The sequence below is a fragment of the Scyliorhinus torazame genome, chromosome 15 (assembly GCF_047496885.1).
Source record: "Scyliorhinus torazame isolate Kashiwa2021f chromosome 15, sScyTor2.1, whole genome shotgun sequence".
NCBI classification, from domain to species: domain Eukaryota; kingdom Metazoa; phylum Chordata; class Chondrichthyes; order Carcharhiniformes; family Scyliorhinidae; genus Scyliorhinus; species Scyliorhinus torazame.
Genome location: NC_092721.1, coordinates 5,758,243 through 5,776,479, shown reverse-complemented (window position 1 = coordinate 5,776,479; position 18,237 = coordinate 5,758,243). Strand labels below are relative to the sequence as shown.

General features: G+C 52.9%; 1 protein-coding gene across 1 annotated transcript in view; it reads right to left on the bottom strand.

Moving 5' to 3' along the window:
* The window catches only part of rab20 (RAB20, member RAS oncogene family), a 72,234-nt gene extending 55,021 nt beyond the window's left edge, over positions 1-17,213 (bottom strand). The window contains exon 1 of the mRNA XM_072476011.1: positions 17,034-17,213. Coding sequence (XP_072332112.1) covers positions 17,034-17,205 — 172 coding nt within the window. The 5' untranslated portion in view covers positions 17,206-17,213. The remainder of the gene's footprint in view (positions 1-17,033) is intronic.
* Positions 17,214-18,237: the final 1,024 nt, after the last annotated feature.

The following is an 18,237-nucleotide window of genomic DNA, read 5'->3' as shown; positions in this document are numbered from 1 at the left end:
CATGAAGTCTCTGTTGTATACTGCGTCAGAATAGTTATGAATTAAACCAAACTTGAGAGAAAGTTCAAGACTACAGTATGAAGTGAGAGACTGCTGTACAGAACACTGATTAATAGAACCATAAAGTCCTACAGTGCAGGAGGCCATTCTGCCCATCGAGCCTGCACCAACCCTCTGAAAGGGCCCCATTCCCCCATAGCCCCTCCTCACCTGCACATTCCTGGACACCAATGGGGCAATTGATCATGGCCAGTCCACGTTACCCACTAACCTTTGGACTGTGGGAGGAAACCGGAGCACCCGGAGGAAACCCACGCAGACACGGGGAGGACGTGCACACTCCGCACAGACAGTGCCTCGAGGCCGGAGTTGAACCCGGGTTCCTGGTGCTCTGAGGCAGCGGTGCTAACCACTGGGCCACCCTTAGTCCTTAACATCCTCAGTCAAAAGAAACATAGAATCTGGACGAGGCCATTCAGCCCCACAAGCCTTTCCTGCCATTTAATTACATCACAGCCGGTTTGTATCTGAACTCCATCTGCCCAGCTCCATGACCCTTGATCCTCTCACCCAACAAAAAACCGAGCTGACCCCCGCCCTCAGCAGCTGATTGGGGGAGATAGTTCCAGATTTCCACTCCCCGTTTGTGTGGGGGACCGCTTCCTGACATCGCCCCTCAACCGCCTGGCTAGAATGTTAAGGTTCTGCCTCTTGTTCTGGACTCCCCCACCCCCTTCCCCCACTCTACCCCTTCCCCCCCTCCTCTCCACATTCCCCCCCCTACCCCCCTCCACCTTGCCCCCCTCCTCTCCACCTTCCCCCCCTCCTCTCCACCTTCCCCCCCCCTCCTCTCCACCTTCCCCCCCCCTCCTCTCCACCTCCCCCCCCCTCCCCCCCCTCCACCTTCCCCCCCCTCCACCTTCCCCCCCTCCACCTTCCCCCCCCTCCACCTTCCCCCCCCCCTCCACCTTCCCCCCCCCTCCACCTTCCCCCCCCTCCACCTTCCCCCCCCCTCCACCTTCCCCCCCCCCTCCACCTTCCCCCCCCCTCCACCTTCCCCCCCCCCCCTCCACCTTCCCCCCCCCCCTCCACCTTCCCCCCCCCCTCCACCTCCCCCCCCCCCCCCTCCACCTTCCCCCCCCCCCCCTCCACCTTCCCCCCCCCCCCTCCACCTTCTCCCCGCCCCCCCCCTCCACCAGAGGTTTATTTAACTGGAATAGAACTTCCACCGTCCTGGGTTCCAACACCAATTGGGCGAAAGGGCAACATTCCATTCATCTTTTTTAATGTTTTTTGTACGTGTCCCCCAGCTTCCAGTCATTTATGCACTTTGACCCCTAACTCTCTCTGTTCCTCCACAGTTCCAAAGCTCCTCATCGTCGTCAGTGATAAGGGGCGGGATTCTCCGCACACGGCACGATGTCCGCTACCCGGCGCCAAAAACGGCACGGATCAGTCCGCCCATAATTCCGCACCTTTAGGGGCCAAGCCCTCACCTTGAGGGGCTAGGCCCGCGCCGGAGTGGTTTCCGCCCCGCTGGCTGGCGGGAAAGGCCTTCGCCGGGCGACGCATGCGCAGGAGCGTTAGCGGCTGCTGACGTCATCCCCGCGCATGCGCTGGGGAGGGGGTCTCTACCGCCTCTGCCATGGTGGAGACTGTGGCGAAGGCGGAAGAAAAAGAGTGCCCCCACGGCACAGGCCCGCCCGCGGATCGGTGGGCCCCGATCGCGGGCCAGGCCACTGTGTGGGCACCCCCGGGGCCAGATCGCCCCGCGCCCCCCCCAGGACCCCAGAGCCCGCCCGCGCCGTCTGCTCCTGCCGGTAAGAAAGGTGGTTCAATCCATGCCGGTGGCAGAGGGTTGACAGCGGCGGGACTTCGGCCCATCGCGGGCCGGAGAATCGCCGGGGGTGGGCCCGCCGACCGGCGCGATTCCCGCCGAATCTCTGGTGGCGGAGAATTCGGGACACGGCAGAGGCGGGTTTCACGCCGGCCCCCGGCGATTCTCCGACCCGGTGGGGGGTCGGAGAATCGCGCCCAAGATGTCAAACTGGGAAGCTAATTTACTTTTCTTTGTTCTTTAATAGAGGGATATGGACTGAGTAAGTGTGGTGATATGCATCACTATAAATACACAAGGGGTTAATGTAGATACACTAAGACTAAGTAAACACTGGAGGGAGCACCAGAGACGTCATGACACACAGACATACAGCTAATTAACACACAGAATAGGACACGACCAATGGGCAGTCAAGACACCCAGAGGTGACACTACCACAAGGGGGCATTACACAACCTATATACAAGGACAGGGCACACATGCATTGTGGATAGCACAATTGGTTCACAGCTCCAGGGTCCCAGGTTCGATTCCCTGCTTGGGTCACTGTCTGTGCGGAGTCTGCACATCCTCCCCGTGTCTGCGTGGGTTTCCTCCGGGTGCTCCGGTTTCCTCCCAGTCCAAAGATGTGCAGTTTGGGTGGATTGGCCATGCTAAATTGCCCATAGTGTCCAAAATTGCCTTTAGTGTTGGGTGGGGTTATGGGGATAGGGTGGAGGTGTGGACCTTGGGTAGGGTGCTCTTTCCAAGAGCCGGTGAAGACCCGATGGGCCGAATGGCCTCCTTCTGCACTGTAAATTCTATGTAATCTATGCTCTGTCTTTTTCCACAGGCGACACTTAGCGAGAAGGACAGGGGCAGATCAGAAGCATCACACCCACCACGTGGCTTAGAGCAGACTGGTTAGTTAGACTGAGTTACTATAGCAAGATTAGCAGGAGAGTCGAACTCATAGCGAACTGTGCTAATGGTTCAATAAATCACATTGAACTTACTTCAAAGTCTGAAGTATCTTTTGGTGAAAGCTGCATCAAGTTGCAGCCTGTGTTATCCCAGAGTACATAACACGACAGTAAGGACAGAGGTTTTCTTTTAAAGTTAGGCCATCATGGTCAGCACGGACTTGGAGGGCCGAAGGGCCTGTTCCTGTGCTGTACTTTTCTTTGTTCTTTGTTTTGAAATTTTACGGGATGAAGTGACATGGACAATAGTGGTCAGAATCCTTCTGGAGATATTGAAAGGAGCTCCCAAAAGGCCGGGCTCGGCTGGCTACCTGGATCTGCTGATCCTTCGGGGCTGGAGCGAGAAAACTTTAAAAACAAGCAGTCTGCAAACCACGGGGAACATTGCACAATCAATACTCTATTCATGACTCAAAGCTGACACGTGTTGCACAACCCTTGAACTAATGGAGAGATTGCACAAAATTTGCATTCTTGTAAGTTGTAGCTGGATGTGTATTTGAACAATTCCACAGAATTGAAACTTATTCGGAGAGCTTCTCCGGTTAATCCTGTCAACATTACACACAATCCCCGGTATTATAACAATCCTTTCTACTATTAGAAACAATGCACCAGGAATTTACTTTGCTGCTCTCCAAGTGTCCCCAACAATAACTTATTCTGCTGGTTCTGAACTCTCCTGCCCATCCCCCTCTCAGCAGCTCCTTCAGCCTGTGGAAACATATGGAACAAGTCTTCACTGGCCAATAACCACAAGGTGAACCTTTCAACAACTTACATCATCAAAACTGGCAAGGGTTGAAACCCCGACAAGAACAGAAAATGTTAGCCTTGAACAAGGAGGGAAATGAAGAGAAAAGCCTGCATTTCTGTAGCACCTTGCACCTCCTTGAGGCATCCTGAAGGGCTTCACAATCAATCAGCTGCTTCTGAAGTGCAGTTACGTATTTAGGCAAATGTAGCTAATATGCGCACAGCAAGATTCCACAAACCTCCAGTTTCTCTGTTCAAAACTATGGACAACCCATGACTTACTGAGCAAAGCTGGCACGGATAGATATGTCTAAAATAAATTCACATTACGCCCAGAAAGCTGAAATCTTCAACTCTACTCACTCTGCATCCCAATTCACTTCACAGACAATGTCGCCACCCAGCACCATCTCTAAATTGGAGTTCCTCCACTATCGAGAAATCGGCCACGATCCCACATCAACCCTTAACCCATTCCCCGGAACACCTACCACATAAGACGTAGGAGCAGAAGGAGGCCATTTGGCCCATCGAGTCTGCTCTGCCATTCAATGAGATCATGGCTGACCTGATGTGCGAATCTTCAATTCCACTTTCCCACCTTAATTCCATAACCCTGGATTCCCTTCCTGATTGAAAGTCTGTCTATCTCAGCCTTAAACATACTTAATGACCCAGCCTCTACAGCTCTCTACAATAAAGAATTCCACAGATCCACAACCCCCCCCCCCCCCCCCCCGAGAGTGGAAATTCCTCCTAATCTCTGTCTGAAATGGGCGACAGCTTACTCTGAGATTCTGCCCTCTGGTCCTTGACTCTCTCACAAGAGGAAACATCCTCTCAGCATCGACTCTGTCAACCCCCCCGCCCCCACGAGAATCCTGTATGTCTCAATAAGGTCACCTCTCATTTGTCGGAACTCCAATGAGTACAGGCCTAATCCACTCAACCACTCCTCAAAGAAAATCCCTCCATTCCCAGGATCAACCTCGTGAACCTCCTCTGGACTGCCTCCAACGCCGGTAATCTTTCCTTAGATAAGGGGACCAAAACCGTTCACTGTATTCCAGGTGTGGTCTAACTAGTGCCTTGTATAGTTTTAGCAAGACCTCACTATTTTTATCCCCCATTCCCTTTGACATAAAGGCCAACATTCCATTTGCCTTCCCCATTACCTGCTGAACTTGCAGGCTCGCTTTTTGTGATTTATGCACGAGGACCCCCAAATCCCTCTGTGCTGTAGCTTTCTGCAGTCTCTCTCCATTTAAATAATATTCAGCTTCTTTATTCTTCCTACCAAAGTTCAAACTTCACATTTTCCTACATTACATTCCATCTGCCAAGTTTTTGCCCATTCACCGAACCCGTCTAGATCCCTCTGTGGGCTCTCACCACTTGCCTTCCCACCTATTTTTGCGTCAATAGTACCTTCACTTCCCTCGTCCAAGTTATTGATTTATATTGTAAACAATTGTGACCCCAACACAGACAAATCTCCAGGTCTGGATGAATTGTGACTCTGGCTGCAATGGGAGGCGAGGGAGGAGATTGTAGGGGCTCTGACCCAAATTTTTTATTCCTCTCTGGTCACGGAGGAGGTGCCAGAGGACTGGAGAACAGCGAATGTGGCCCCACTATTTAAGAAGGGTTGTTGAGATCAACCAGGGAACTACAGACCTGTGAGTCTCACGTCAGTGGTGGGAAACTATTGGAGAAAATTCTGAAGGAGAGAATCTATCTTCACTTGGAGAGGCAAGGTTTGATCAGGAATAGTCAGCACGGCTTTGTCAGAGGGAGGGCATGCAAATTTGATGGAAGTTTTTGAGGAGGTGACCAGTGTGTAGATAAGGGCAGTACAGTTGATGTTGTTTATAGATCTCGGTGTCCATGTACATAGATCCCTGAAAGTTGCCACCCAGGTTGAGAGGGTTGTTAAGAAGGCGTAGAGGTGTGTTAGCTTTTATTGGTAGAGGGATTGAGTTTCGGAGCCATGAGGTCATGTTGCAGCTGTACAAAACTCTGGTGCGGCCGCATTTGGAGTATTGCGTGCAATTCTGGTCACCGCATTATAGGAAGGATGTGGAAGCATTGGAAAGGGTGCAGAGGAGATTTACCAGAATGTTGCCTGGTATAGAGGGAAGATCTTATGAGGAAAGGCTGAGGGACTTGAGGCTGTTTTCGTTAGCGAGAAGAAGGTTAAGAGGTGACTTAATTGAGGCATACAAGATGATCAGAGGGTTAGATAGGGTGGACAGTGAGAGCCTTTTTCCTCGGATGGTGATGTCTAGCACGAGAGGACATAGCTTTAAATTGAGGGGAGATAGATATAAGACAGATGTCAGAGGTAGGTTCTTTACTCAGAGAGTAGTAAGGGTGTGGAATGCCCTGCCTGCAACAGTAGTGGACTCGCCAACACTAAGGGCATTCAAATGGTCATTGGATAGACATGTGGACGATAAGGGAATAGTGTAGATGGGCTTTAGAGTGGTTTCACAGGTCGGCGCAACATCGAGGGCCGAAGGGCCTGTACTGCGCTGTAATGTTCTATATGGAATTCAGCAAAGCCTTTGACAAAGTCCCACATGGGAGGCATATAAAGAAGGCAAATGCACTGGGATACAGGGGAACTTGATAAGGTGGATTCAAAATTGGCTGAGCTGTCGGAGACAGAGGATGATGACAGACGGCTGCTTTAGTGACTAGAAGCCAGTGAACAGTGGGGTACCACAGGGATCTGTCTCCTGTCATTCTTTATTTATATAAACAACATATAGATGACTATGTGGGGGGGGGAGGATCAGTAAGTTTGCGGATGACACAAGGATTTGCCGGGTGGTTAACAGTGAGGTTCAGTGCCTTGGGTTACAGGGAGATATAGACAGGATGGTCAAATGGGCAGAGAAGTGGCAGATAGAATTTAACCCTGAAATGTGTGAGGTGATACACTTTGGAGGAGAAATTTAACAAGGAAGTATTGAATGAAAGGTCTGACACTGGGAAGTTCTGAAGAACAAAGGGACCTTGGCGTGTTTGTCCAGAGATCTCTGAAGACAAGTCAATAGGGTGGTTAAAAAAGGCATATGGGACACTTGCTTTTATCAATTGGGGCATAGATTACAAAAGCAGGGAGGTCATATAGAACTTTGGTGAGGCTAAATACATAGACACAGGCATCGGGTGAAGCACACGGAGTGTAGTACTACTCAGTAGAGAAGATGTGTGGAGAGATCAGTTCAGTCCATAAGAGGGTCATTCAGGAGTCTGGTAACAGTGGGGAAGAAGCTGTTTTTGAGTCTGTTAATGGGTATTCTCAGACTTTTGTATCTCCTGCCCAATGGAAGAAGTTGGAAGAGTGAGTAAGCCGGGTGGGAGGGGTCTTTGATTATGCTGCCCGCTTTCCCCAGGCAGCGGGAGGTGTAGATGGAGTCAATGGATGAGAGGCAGGTTCGTGTGATGGACTGGGCGGTGTTCACGACTCTCTGAAGTTTCTGTCGGTCCTGAGCCGAGCAGTTGCCATACCAGGCTGTGATGCAGCCCGATAGGATGCTTTCTATGGTGCATCTGTAAAAGTTGGTGGACATGCCGAATTTGCTTAGTTTCCTGAGGAAGTATAGGCGCTGTTGTGCTTTCTTGGTGGTAGTGTCGACGTGGGTGGACCAGGACAGATTGTTGGTGATGTTTACACCTAGGAATTTGAAACTGCTAACCATCTCCACCTCAGCCCCGTTGATGCTGACAGGGGTGTGTACAGTACCTTGCTTCCTGAAGTCAATGACCAGCTCTTTAGTTTTGCTGACATTGAGGGAGAGATTGATGTCGTTACACCACTCCACTAGGTTCTCTATCTCCCTCCTGTATTCTGACTCATCGTTGTTCGAGATCTGACCCACTATGGTCGTGTCATCAGTAAACCTGTAGATGGAGTTGGAGCCAATTTTTGCCACACAGTCGTGCGTGTATAGGGAGTATACTAGGGGCTAAGTACGCAGCCTTGCGGGGCCCCGGTGTGGAGGAGGTGTTGTTGTTCATTCTTACTGATTGTGGTCTGTTGGTCAGAAAATCGAGGATCCAGTTGCAGAGTGGGGAGCCAAGTCCTAGGTTTTGGAGCTTTGATAGGAGCTTGGCTGGGATTTTGATGCTGAAGGCGGAGCTGTAGTTAATGAATAGGAGTCTGATGTAGGAGTCCTTGTTGTCGAGATGCTCCAGGGATGAGTGTAGGGTCAGGGAGTTAGCGTCTGCTGTGGACCGGTTGCGGCGGTATGCGAATTTCAGTGGATGTAGGCATTCTGGGAGTATGGAGTTGTGTGTCTCATGACCCACCTCTGGAAGCACTTCATAATGATCGATATCAGGGCCACCGGACGGTAGTCATTGAGGCACGTTGCCTGGTTCTCCTTTGGCACAGGTATGATGGTGGTCTTCTTGAAGCAGGTGGGAACCTCGGAACGGAGTAGGGAGAGGTTGAATATGTCTGCGGATACACCCGCCTGCTGGTCCGCGCAGGCTCTAAGTGCACGACCAGGGACCCCGTCAGGACCCGTCGCTTTCCGAGGGTTCACTTTCAAAAAGGCCAATCTAACTTCGGAAGCTGTGACTGTGGGTATGGGTGTGTCCGAGGCCGCTGGGAAAGTTAACAACGGTTTGTTGGTTTCCTGCTCGAACCGAGCATAGAATGCGTTCAGTTCAATGGGGAGGGGTGCGCTGCTGTCGAAGATTCTACTCGGCTTCGCTTTGTAGCGTTATGTTGTTTAAACCTTGCCACAACCGCCCAGAGGCTGTGCCATTAGTTGCGACTCTAGTTTAGTCCGGTATTGTCTCTTGACGTCCCTGATGACTTTGCGGAGGTTGTACCTGGATTTCTTGTATAGATCAGGATGGCCTGACTTGAACGCTTCAGACCTGGCCTTCAGTAGGGCGTGAATCTCCCAGTTAAACCACGGTTTCCAGTTCGGGAACGCACGTACTACCTTCTATGGCATGCAATCTTCTACACACTTACCGATGAAGTCTGTGACGGTGTCATTAGGTTGGCCACTGAGTTCTTGAATATGGGCTTGATTTTTCGAAGCACGGTTGGGGGATGGATCGGTCGGCACCCTTGATGTTTCTGTAGCATTGGTCAAGGATGTTGGGGCCCCTAGTGGGACAGGAGATGAGCTGGGGAATTTTGGCAGTACACTCTTGAGGTTGGCCTTGTTGAAGTCCCCGATTATTATGCACACGGCCTCCAGGAATTGGGTTTCATTGTTATTTATAGCTGTGTATAATTAGTCCAGTGCCTTCTGGGGTGGGATGTAGACCACTGTGATGATGCAGAAGTGAACTCTCATGGAAGGTAGTATGGGCGGCACTTCACGGTCAGGTATTCCAGGTCCGGGGAGCAGTAGGTCACCAGGGTCGCCACATCCAAGCACCAGGAGGAGTTGACGAGGAGGCAAACCCCTCCACCCTTCGCTTTGCCTGATGACGCGGTGCGGTCCGCCCGGTGAATTGAGAAGCCTTCAGGTTGTATGGCACAGTCCTGTGAGGCAGGGGTGAGCCATGTCTCTGTGAAACACAGCACACAGCAGTCTCTTACTTCCCTCTGAGAGGTACGTCTGGCGTTAAGTTTGTCCAGCTTGTTTTCGATCGCTTGGACGTTTGCCAGGAGTATGCTGGGGAGAGGGGTCTTGAAAATGCAGAGAACGTGGAACTTTCTATCACATGAAGATGAATAACACAGGTCCATTTCAGAGGAAGCAAAGGAGGGAGAAAGAAATAGAACGATCTGCTGATCGGGTGAGATGACCTATGTTGGAAAGAGGCTCATGTGGAGCATAAAGACCAGCATGACCCGATGGGCCAAATGGCCTGATATTCCACATCACTCGATGATCTGCCGAGCTGTTCTCAGCTGGGTCAGTATATTCAATGGGCAGAGCTCGACAATCTTTTGTTCTCTTTGAATATTTCAGGTTGGTAACAATGGTTTGTGTGGGTGGGAGATTGGGGGTTGTTTCAATGGTCTTTGATTTGGAATCACAGAGGGAGTTTTGGGTCTATAATTCCACATTACATAAAAACATAGAAAATAGAAGCAGGAGGAGGCCATTCGGCCCTTCGAGCCTGCTCCTCCATTCATTATCATGGCTGATCATCAGGTTCTATGCCCTGATCCCGACTTCCCTCCCATATCCCTCGATCCCTTTAGCCCCAAGAGCTGTATCTAATTCCTTCTCGAAATTACACCACATTTTGGCCTCAACTACTTTCTGTGGGAGTGAATTCCACAGATTCACCGCTCTCCGGGTGAAGACATTTCTCCTCACCTCAGTCCTAAAAGGTTTACCCCTTATCCTCAAACTGTGACCCCCTAGTTCTTGACTCCCCCACCATCGGGAACATTCTTTCTGAATCTACCCTGCCTAATCCTGTTAGAATTTTATACGTTTCTATGAGATCCCCTCTCACTCTTCTAAACTCCAATGAACAGAATTCTAACCGACTTAGTCTCTCCTCATCTGACAGTCCCGCCATCCCAGGAATCAGCCTGGGAAACCTTCGCTGTCCTCCCTCCATAGCAAGAACATCCTTCCTCAGTTAAGGACACCAAAACTGCCCACAATACTCCAGGTGTGGCCTCACCAATGCCCTGTACAATTGCAGTAAAATATCTCTATTCCTATACTCAAATCCTCTCGCTATGAAGCCAACATACCATTCACCTTCTTTCCTGCCGGCTGTACCTGCGCGCTTACTTTCAGCGACTGATGCACGAGGACACCAAGGTCTCGCTGAGTATCCGCCTCTCTCAATTTACACCCATTCAAATAATAATCTGCCTTTGGGGCAGCACCGTAGCACAGTGGTTAGCACAGTTGCTTCACAGCTCCAGGGTCCCAGGTTCGATTCCCCGCTGGGTCACTGTCTGTGCGGAGTCTGCCCGTTCGCCCCGTGTGTGTGTGGGTTTCCTCCGGGTGCTCCGGTTTCCTCCCACAGTCCAAAGATGCGCAGGTTAGGTGTATTGGCCATGATAAATTGCCCTTAGTGTCCAAAAAAGGTTAAGTGGGGGTTACTGGGTTACGGAGCTAGGGTAGATACGTGGGCTTGAGTAGGGTGCTCATTGAAGGGCCGGTGCAGGATCAATGGGCCGAATGGCCTCCTTCTGCACTGTAAATTCTATGAATCCTATTTTTGCTACTGATGTAGAGATAACCTCACATTTATCCACATTATACTGCCTCTGCCATGCATCTGCCCACTCACTCAGCCTGTCCAAATCCCGCTGAAGCATCTCTGCATCCTCCTCACAGCTCACCCACCCAACTTTGTATCATCTGCAAATTTGGAGATAATACATTTAGTTCCCTCATCCAAATCATGAATATATAATGTGAACAGTTGAAGTCCTCGCACAGATCCGTGATGTACCCCACTAGTCACTGCCTGCCAATCCGAAAAAGACCCATTTATTCCAACTTTTTGCTTCCTGTCTGCTGCCCAGTTTTCTATCCATCTCAAAACACTGCCCGCAATCCCATACGCTTCAACGTATTAATCTGCTGTGTGAGGCCTTGTTGAAAGTCTTCTGAAAGTCTAAACAAACCACATCCACTGGCTCTCCCTGGTCAACTCTACTAGTTAGATTTTCAAAGAATTCTAGTAGATTTGTAAAGCATGATTTCCCTTTCGTAACCCCACGCTGACTCTGTCTGATTACACCACTGCTTTCCAAATGCTGTGTTACGAAATCCTTGATAATGGACTCAGTAACTCCCCTCCTACCGACATCATGCTCACTGGTCTACAGTTCCCGCTTTTCTCTCGAGCTCCCTTTTTGAATAGCGGGGTTCCATTCGCTACCCTCCAATCTGTAGGAACCATTCCAGAGTCTAAAGAATTTTTTATTCCTGCTAATTTGATGCCTCTTCTTCAGATCTAATACCGTCTCTTTTCATTCAGACAAGAGAGATCATTTTTAGCTTTGTGAACAATTTAAATGCCTTTAACATGGGAACCAATCCCCAGGAGTTCCACAGTGATGGTTTGCCACACAGGGAGATATTAGACTGGTGACCAAAGATTTTGCCGAAGAGATAGATATTAAAAAGTGAGTTAAAGGAGTGCAGTGTAGCAGTCTAAGGAGGAAATTGCAGAGGTTAGGGCGCAGGCAGCTGAAGACACGGGCACCATGGAGTCATTAAACTCAGGAGGAGTAAGAGGTTGGAACTGGAGGATCACAGGTATGCCAGAGGATGTGGGACTGGAGGAGATTACAGAGATTGAGATGGGGGGGGGGGGGGCATGGTGGGGGGGGCAAATTTGGAAACAAGTATGCGAATGTTTAAACCACATTCAGGTTGAGAAGAGTAGAATTGAAAATTTCTGATTCCAAAGGTTTCTTTCTGATCAAGGACAGACAAAAAAAAACAACAGAAAAGTCAAATGTTCTTGAAAGTAGGGGTGAAGAGAAGGGAGGGACACACACACGCGTGCACACACAGATGCGTGCACACACACGACACACACAGACGCGTGCACACACACGCGTGCGAACACACACATGACACACAGACGCGTGCGCACACACAGACACACACTCACATGTATAGTTTAATGAACTGGGTCAAGCAAACATTCAGAGCAGTTTGTGTAGTTGGGGGAGGGCAGAGATAGTAAACAAATGGTTCTCCAACAATCAAAACCAAAAAGCCCCATAGGTTGGCACACATTTACTGCGACAGCCAGTCAGAGACAAACAGTCGCACCTACACTCACTCCCACTCAAGCAACATCCTGATTTTCAAATCCACCCAGCCCAGGACCTTGGGCGAGATTCTCTGATCCTGAGGCTAAGTGTTGACTCCGTCGTAAACACCGTCGCGTTTCTCAGCGGTGTCAACATGGCCTCAGGAGCAGCAACTCCGACCCCTGCAGGAGGCCAGTCCGGCACTGGAGCGACCCACGCCTCTCCAGCTGCCGATACCGGCGTCAGATGGGCACCGCGGGTCTGCGCATGCGCGGTAGGACTGGCGGCAATGAGCGCATGCGCAGTGTCTCCCTTCCCCGCGCCGGCCCCAACACAACATGGCGTAGGGCGACAGGGGCCGGCGCGGAACAAAAGAGGCCCCCAGCCCGAGAGGCCGGCCCACCGATCGGTCGGCCCCAACCGCGGGCCAGGCCACATGGAGCCTACCCCCCCCCCCCCCCCCCCAGGGTCGGAACCCCCCCCCCACCCAACCAGGCCGCCCCCGGATGCAAGCACGCCGAGGTCCCGCCGGGACAGAGAACACGTGGACAGCGGCGGCGGGATTCGGGTTTTTTGCGTGGCCGCTCGGCCCATCCCGGGCGGAGAATCGCCGAGGGTGCCGCGTAGAGCGGCCCCCGACTGGCATTGGGGCCGATTCTCCGTCGGGGTGGCATGGCATGGTTCGCCCGGCGATTCTCCGGCCCGGGCTGACAGAATCCCGCCCCTCCTCCCTCTCTAGGAATTTTCTTCAGCCTCACAATTCTCTGAAATCCCCGTCTTCCTCTAATTCTGGCAGCCTGAGTGTCACCGATTCGAATCGCTCCACTGTCGACAGACACGTCTTCAGCTACCCCAGCTCTGGAATGTTCTGCCTAAACCTCTCACCCTGTCGAATCTTGACCAAGGCTTTTGGTCACCTGGGCTAATATCTCCTTATGGGCTTCAGTGTGGGGTTCTGCTTGCGAAGCTCCGTGAAGCTCCTGGGATGTTTCATTGTGTTAAAGGCACACTGACTACAGGGGTTATTGTTAATACGGTGGAGCATCCCTCCAGCTCACTCCATTGTGTCACAAACGCTGTACCCGTCAGCAGGTTTCACTCCCTAATGTGGTTTCACACACACAGTTGTTATGATCAGAAATTGTTGGAATTTTGGATTCTAAGGGAATGGGAAGGTTTTGGGATAGTGCAGGAAGATGTGGCCATGATCACACTGAATGGTGCAGTATGTTTGAAGAGCCAAATTGTCTTCCCTCATTCAGCAACCTTCAATGGAAATGTTGCAAGGACGGCCTTGCATTTAGAAACTTGTCTTTCACAACCTCGGGATGTCCCAGGGCCCGCTACAACCAATCAGATCTTTAGGAAGTGCAGTCGATGTTGCTATGTAAAAAAGCTCTTGGCCAACTGGTACTCAGCAAGATCCCATAAACAGCAATGAGATAATGACCAGATTGCCTGTTATAAATGATACAAAAGCAAAATATCACAGATAGGGAAACCCAAAATAAAAGCTCATAATGCTGGAAATGCTCAACTGGTCAGAGTCTGTGACAATCGAAAGTGTTAACGATTCAGATCTGTGACTGTTCTTTAGCAATATTAACTGCGTTTCCCTTCTCCACAGACGTTGTCAGAACTGCTGAATGCTCCCAGCATTTTCTGCTTTTCTTATTGTCTTTGGTGATGTTTTGTTGAGGGAATACTATTTACCCCGGAGACCAGGAAGAACAGCTCAGTTCTTCAAAATAGTAGCATGGGATGCAGCAGCTCGGGAGTCGGTTTACCTCTCCAGTGTACAGCACTCCCTCAGTGTGACACACTGGCACAGTCACCCTGCATTACAGGCTGGAGGATATGCTGTCAGAATTGAACTGAAACTTCGAACTCAAAGACCAAAGCAGATTGAACCATCCAGCATCCGATCGCGAAAGGAGAAACAGCAAGAAAACACACGAGAGCCCTCCACCCAGAAAATGAAACTTACACCCAGTTACTGCGTTTGATAGCACTATTTGTGGAAGGAATGTTGGTCAGAGTCATAATATACACATCAGTATATGATGGTGCAGAGACACACCCTGACTGACACACTGCAAGACCAATCAACACACACAACACAGCAGCCAATCACCAGTTAGGGCACGGTCACTATAAAGACAGAGGGCACTAGTTTTCCCCGCTCATTCGGGATGCAGCCTCTGAGACAGACAGAGCCCGCAGTCAGTAGCACAAACATCCACCATGTGCTCGCAGTATAGGCTGGTCAGGTTAGGCATAGGTCTTCAGTCAATCTAACATAGTGTCGACCCACAGTGAAAGTATGTTTAACAGCTCTTAGTTAAATAAAATAGAGTTGTACTATTACCAGTGTTGGTAGCCTGTCTATGTTACTGCTAAGGTAAACGCAGTCTCCACAGATCCAGAGTACCCAACACATCAGTCAGGAGAGCTCATGCTCACACACCAGGAGCGTTTACTCTCTCTCGGGACACTGGGAGCGCTCACTCTCTCTCGGGACACTGGGAGCGCTCACTCTCTCCCGGGACACTGGGAGCGCTCACTCTCTCTCGGGACACTGGGAGCGCTCACTCTCTCTCGGGACACTGGGAGCGCTCACTCTCTCTCGGGACACTGGGAGCGCTCACTCTCTCTCGGGACACTGGGAGCGCTCACTCTCTCTCGCGACACTGGGAGCGCTCACTCTCTCTCGGGACACTGGGAGCGCTCACTCTCTTTCGGGACACTGGGAGCGCTCACTCTCTCCCGGACACTGGGAGCGCTCACTCTCTCTCGGGACACTGGGAGCGCTCACTCTCTCCTGGGACACTGGGAGCGCTCACTCTCTCTCGGGACACTGGGAGCGCTCACTCTCTCTCGGGACACTGGGAGCGCTCACTCTCTCCCGGGACACTGGGAGCACTCACTCTCTCTCGGGGCACTGGGAGCGCTCACTCTCTCTCGGGACACTGGGACCGCTCACTCTCTCCCGGGACACTGGGAGCGCTCACTCTCTCCCGGGACACTGGGAGCGCTCACTCTCTCCCGGGACACTGGGAGCGCTCACTCTCTCCCGGGACACTGGGAGCGCTCACTCTCTCCCGGGACACTGGGAGCGCTCACTCTCTCCCGGGACACTGGGAGCGCTCACTCTCTCCCGGGACACTGGGAGCGCTCACTCTCTCCCGGGACACTGGGAGCGCTCACTCTCTGTCGGGACACTGGGAGCGCTCACTCTCTCTCGGGACACTGGGAGCGCTCACTCTCTCCCGGACACTGGGAGCGCTCACTCTCTCCCGGGACACTGGGAATACTCACTGGTAACTCTGGACACTGGGAATGCTCACTGGTCACTCTCTCTCTGGACACTGGGAATGCTCACTGATCACTCTCTCTCTGGACACTGGGAATGCTCACTGGTCACTCTCTCTCTGGACACTATGATGCTGACCGCAGATTATTTGTTGCACTGGACTCAACGAAGAGCCGCTCTGTTGCTGCAATTACCCCAAAAGGGAGGGGGGGGGTCAGAGCTGTACCCTCAGTGAAGTAGAGTTATGGAGTTGGGAGTGTTACCCCCAGTGGGGGTATATTTGGGGGTGTTCATAGAAATCTACAGTGCAGAAGGAGGCCATTTGGCCCATCGAGTGTACACCGGCCCTTGGAAAGAGCACCCCACCCAAGCACCCACCCTATCACCGTAACTCCTCCTAACCTTTTTGTTCACTGAGGGCAATTTATCATGGCCAATCCACCTAACCTGCACATCTTTGGACTGTGGGAGGAAACCGGAGCACCCGGAGGAAACCCACGCAGACACGGGGAGGATGTGCAGACTCTGCACAGACAGTGACCCAAGCCGGGAATTGAACCCGGGACCCTGGAGCTGTGAAGCAACAGTGCTAACCACTGTGCTAGCGTCAGTGGGATAGACTTGGGGGTATATATTGGGAGTATGTTGGGGTATATATTGGGGGTACATTGGGGGGTACACTGGGGGGGTACATTAGGGTAGATTGGGGGGTACACTGGGGGGTACATTAGGGTAGATTGGGGGGTACATTAGGGTAGATTGGGGGGTACACTGGGGGGTACATTAGGGTAGATTGGGGGGTACATTAGGGTAGATTGGGGGTACACTGGGGGGTACATTAGGGTAGATTGGGGGGTACATTAGGGTAGATTGGGGGTACACTGGGGGGTACATTAGGGTAGATTGGGGGGTACACTGGGGGGTACATTAGGGTAGATTGGGGGTACACTGGGGGGTACATTAGGGTAGATTGGGGGGTACACTGGGGGGTACATTAGGGTAGATTGGGGGGTACATTAGGGTAGATTGGGGGGTACACTGGGGGGTACATTAGGGTAGATTGGGGGGTACATTAGGGTAGAGTGGGGGTACACTGGGGGGTACATTAGGGTAGATTGGGGGGTACATTAGGGTAGATTGGGGGTACACTGGGGGGTACATTAGGGTAGATTGGGGGGTACATTAGGGTAGATTGGGGGTACACTGGGGGGTACATTAGGGTAGATTGGGGGGTACATTAGGGTAGATTGGGGGTACACTGGGGGTACATTAGGGTAGATTGGGGGTACACTGGGGGTACATTAGGGTAGATTGGGGGTACACTGGGGGTACATTAGGGTAGATTGGGGGTACACTGGGGGGTACATTAGGGTAGATTGGGGGGTACACTGGGGTACATTGGGGTCCGCGGGGTCCGGGACGGCTCTCACTGACCTGCCGTGTCCCACACGGACACGGTGCGCTGGCGCCACTGCCGGAGGGAGAAAGCTGCCCCGATGGTGGTGTCGGCGCTGCGGAAGCGGCGCTCGGTGTAGCGATTGAGCAGCGAGCTCTTCCCCACATTCACATCGCCCAGAATCACCACCTTCACATCGGCTTTCATCATCCTGGCGCCGGGGGGGGGGGGGGGGTCCGGGGTCTCAGGGGGGGGGTCCGGGCTCCGGGGGGGTCCGGGCTCCGGGGGTCCGGGATCTTCCTCTCCTGCCGCTTCCGCGCAGCTTTTGGGAAACTTTCCCTCTGAGCGGAAAGAGGCGGAGATTCCGCCCGGCGCCCCGCCCGCCACAGACACGGGGGGGGGGGGGGGACATCCCCAGCCCCAGGACAGAGACCCCCCCCCCCCCGGGGGGCACAGCCCCAGGACAGAGACCCCCCCCCCCCGGGGGGCACAGCCCCAGGACAGAGACCCCCCCCCCCCGGGGGGCCACAGCCCCAGGGACCCCCCCCCCCCCCGGGGGGCACAGCCCCAGGGTACCGGGGGCGAGGGGCTGACCCAACACGATGAAGACTGAATGGTCATTGAGGTTAGTGTCGGGCCAGGGACCCGATTCCGCTGCCCGTCGCCGTGAAATGTTGGGTGTGGCTCCTCCTCAGGAGCTGCCTCGGCTAATTGGGGGGGGGGGGGCGCCCCCCTCCGCCCCCTCTACCATTGGGCAAACTCCCCCACTCTCCCCCTACCCGCTTTCACCCTACCCACTCTCCCCCTCCCCTCCCCTACCCACTCTCCCCCTCCCCTCCCCTACCCACTCTCCCCCTACCCGCTTTCACCCTACCCGCTCCCTCCCCCTACCCGCTCTCCCCCTACCCGCTCCCTCCCCCTACCCGCTCTCCCCCTACCCGCTCTCCCCCCCTACCCGCTGTCCCCCCCTACCCGCTGTCCCCCCTACCCACTGTCCCCCCTCCCCCCTACCCACTGTCCCCCCTCCCCCCTACCCACTGTCCCCCCTCCCCCCTACCCACTGTCCCCCCTCCCCCCTACCCACTGTCCCCCTCCCCCCTACCCGCTCTCCCCCCTCCCCTACCCACTCTACCCCTCCCCCTACCCGCTCTCCCCTACCCGCTCTCCCCCCCTACCCACTCTCCCCCCTACCCGCTCTCCCCCTCCCCCCTACCCGCTCTCCCCCTACCCGCTCTCCCCCTC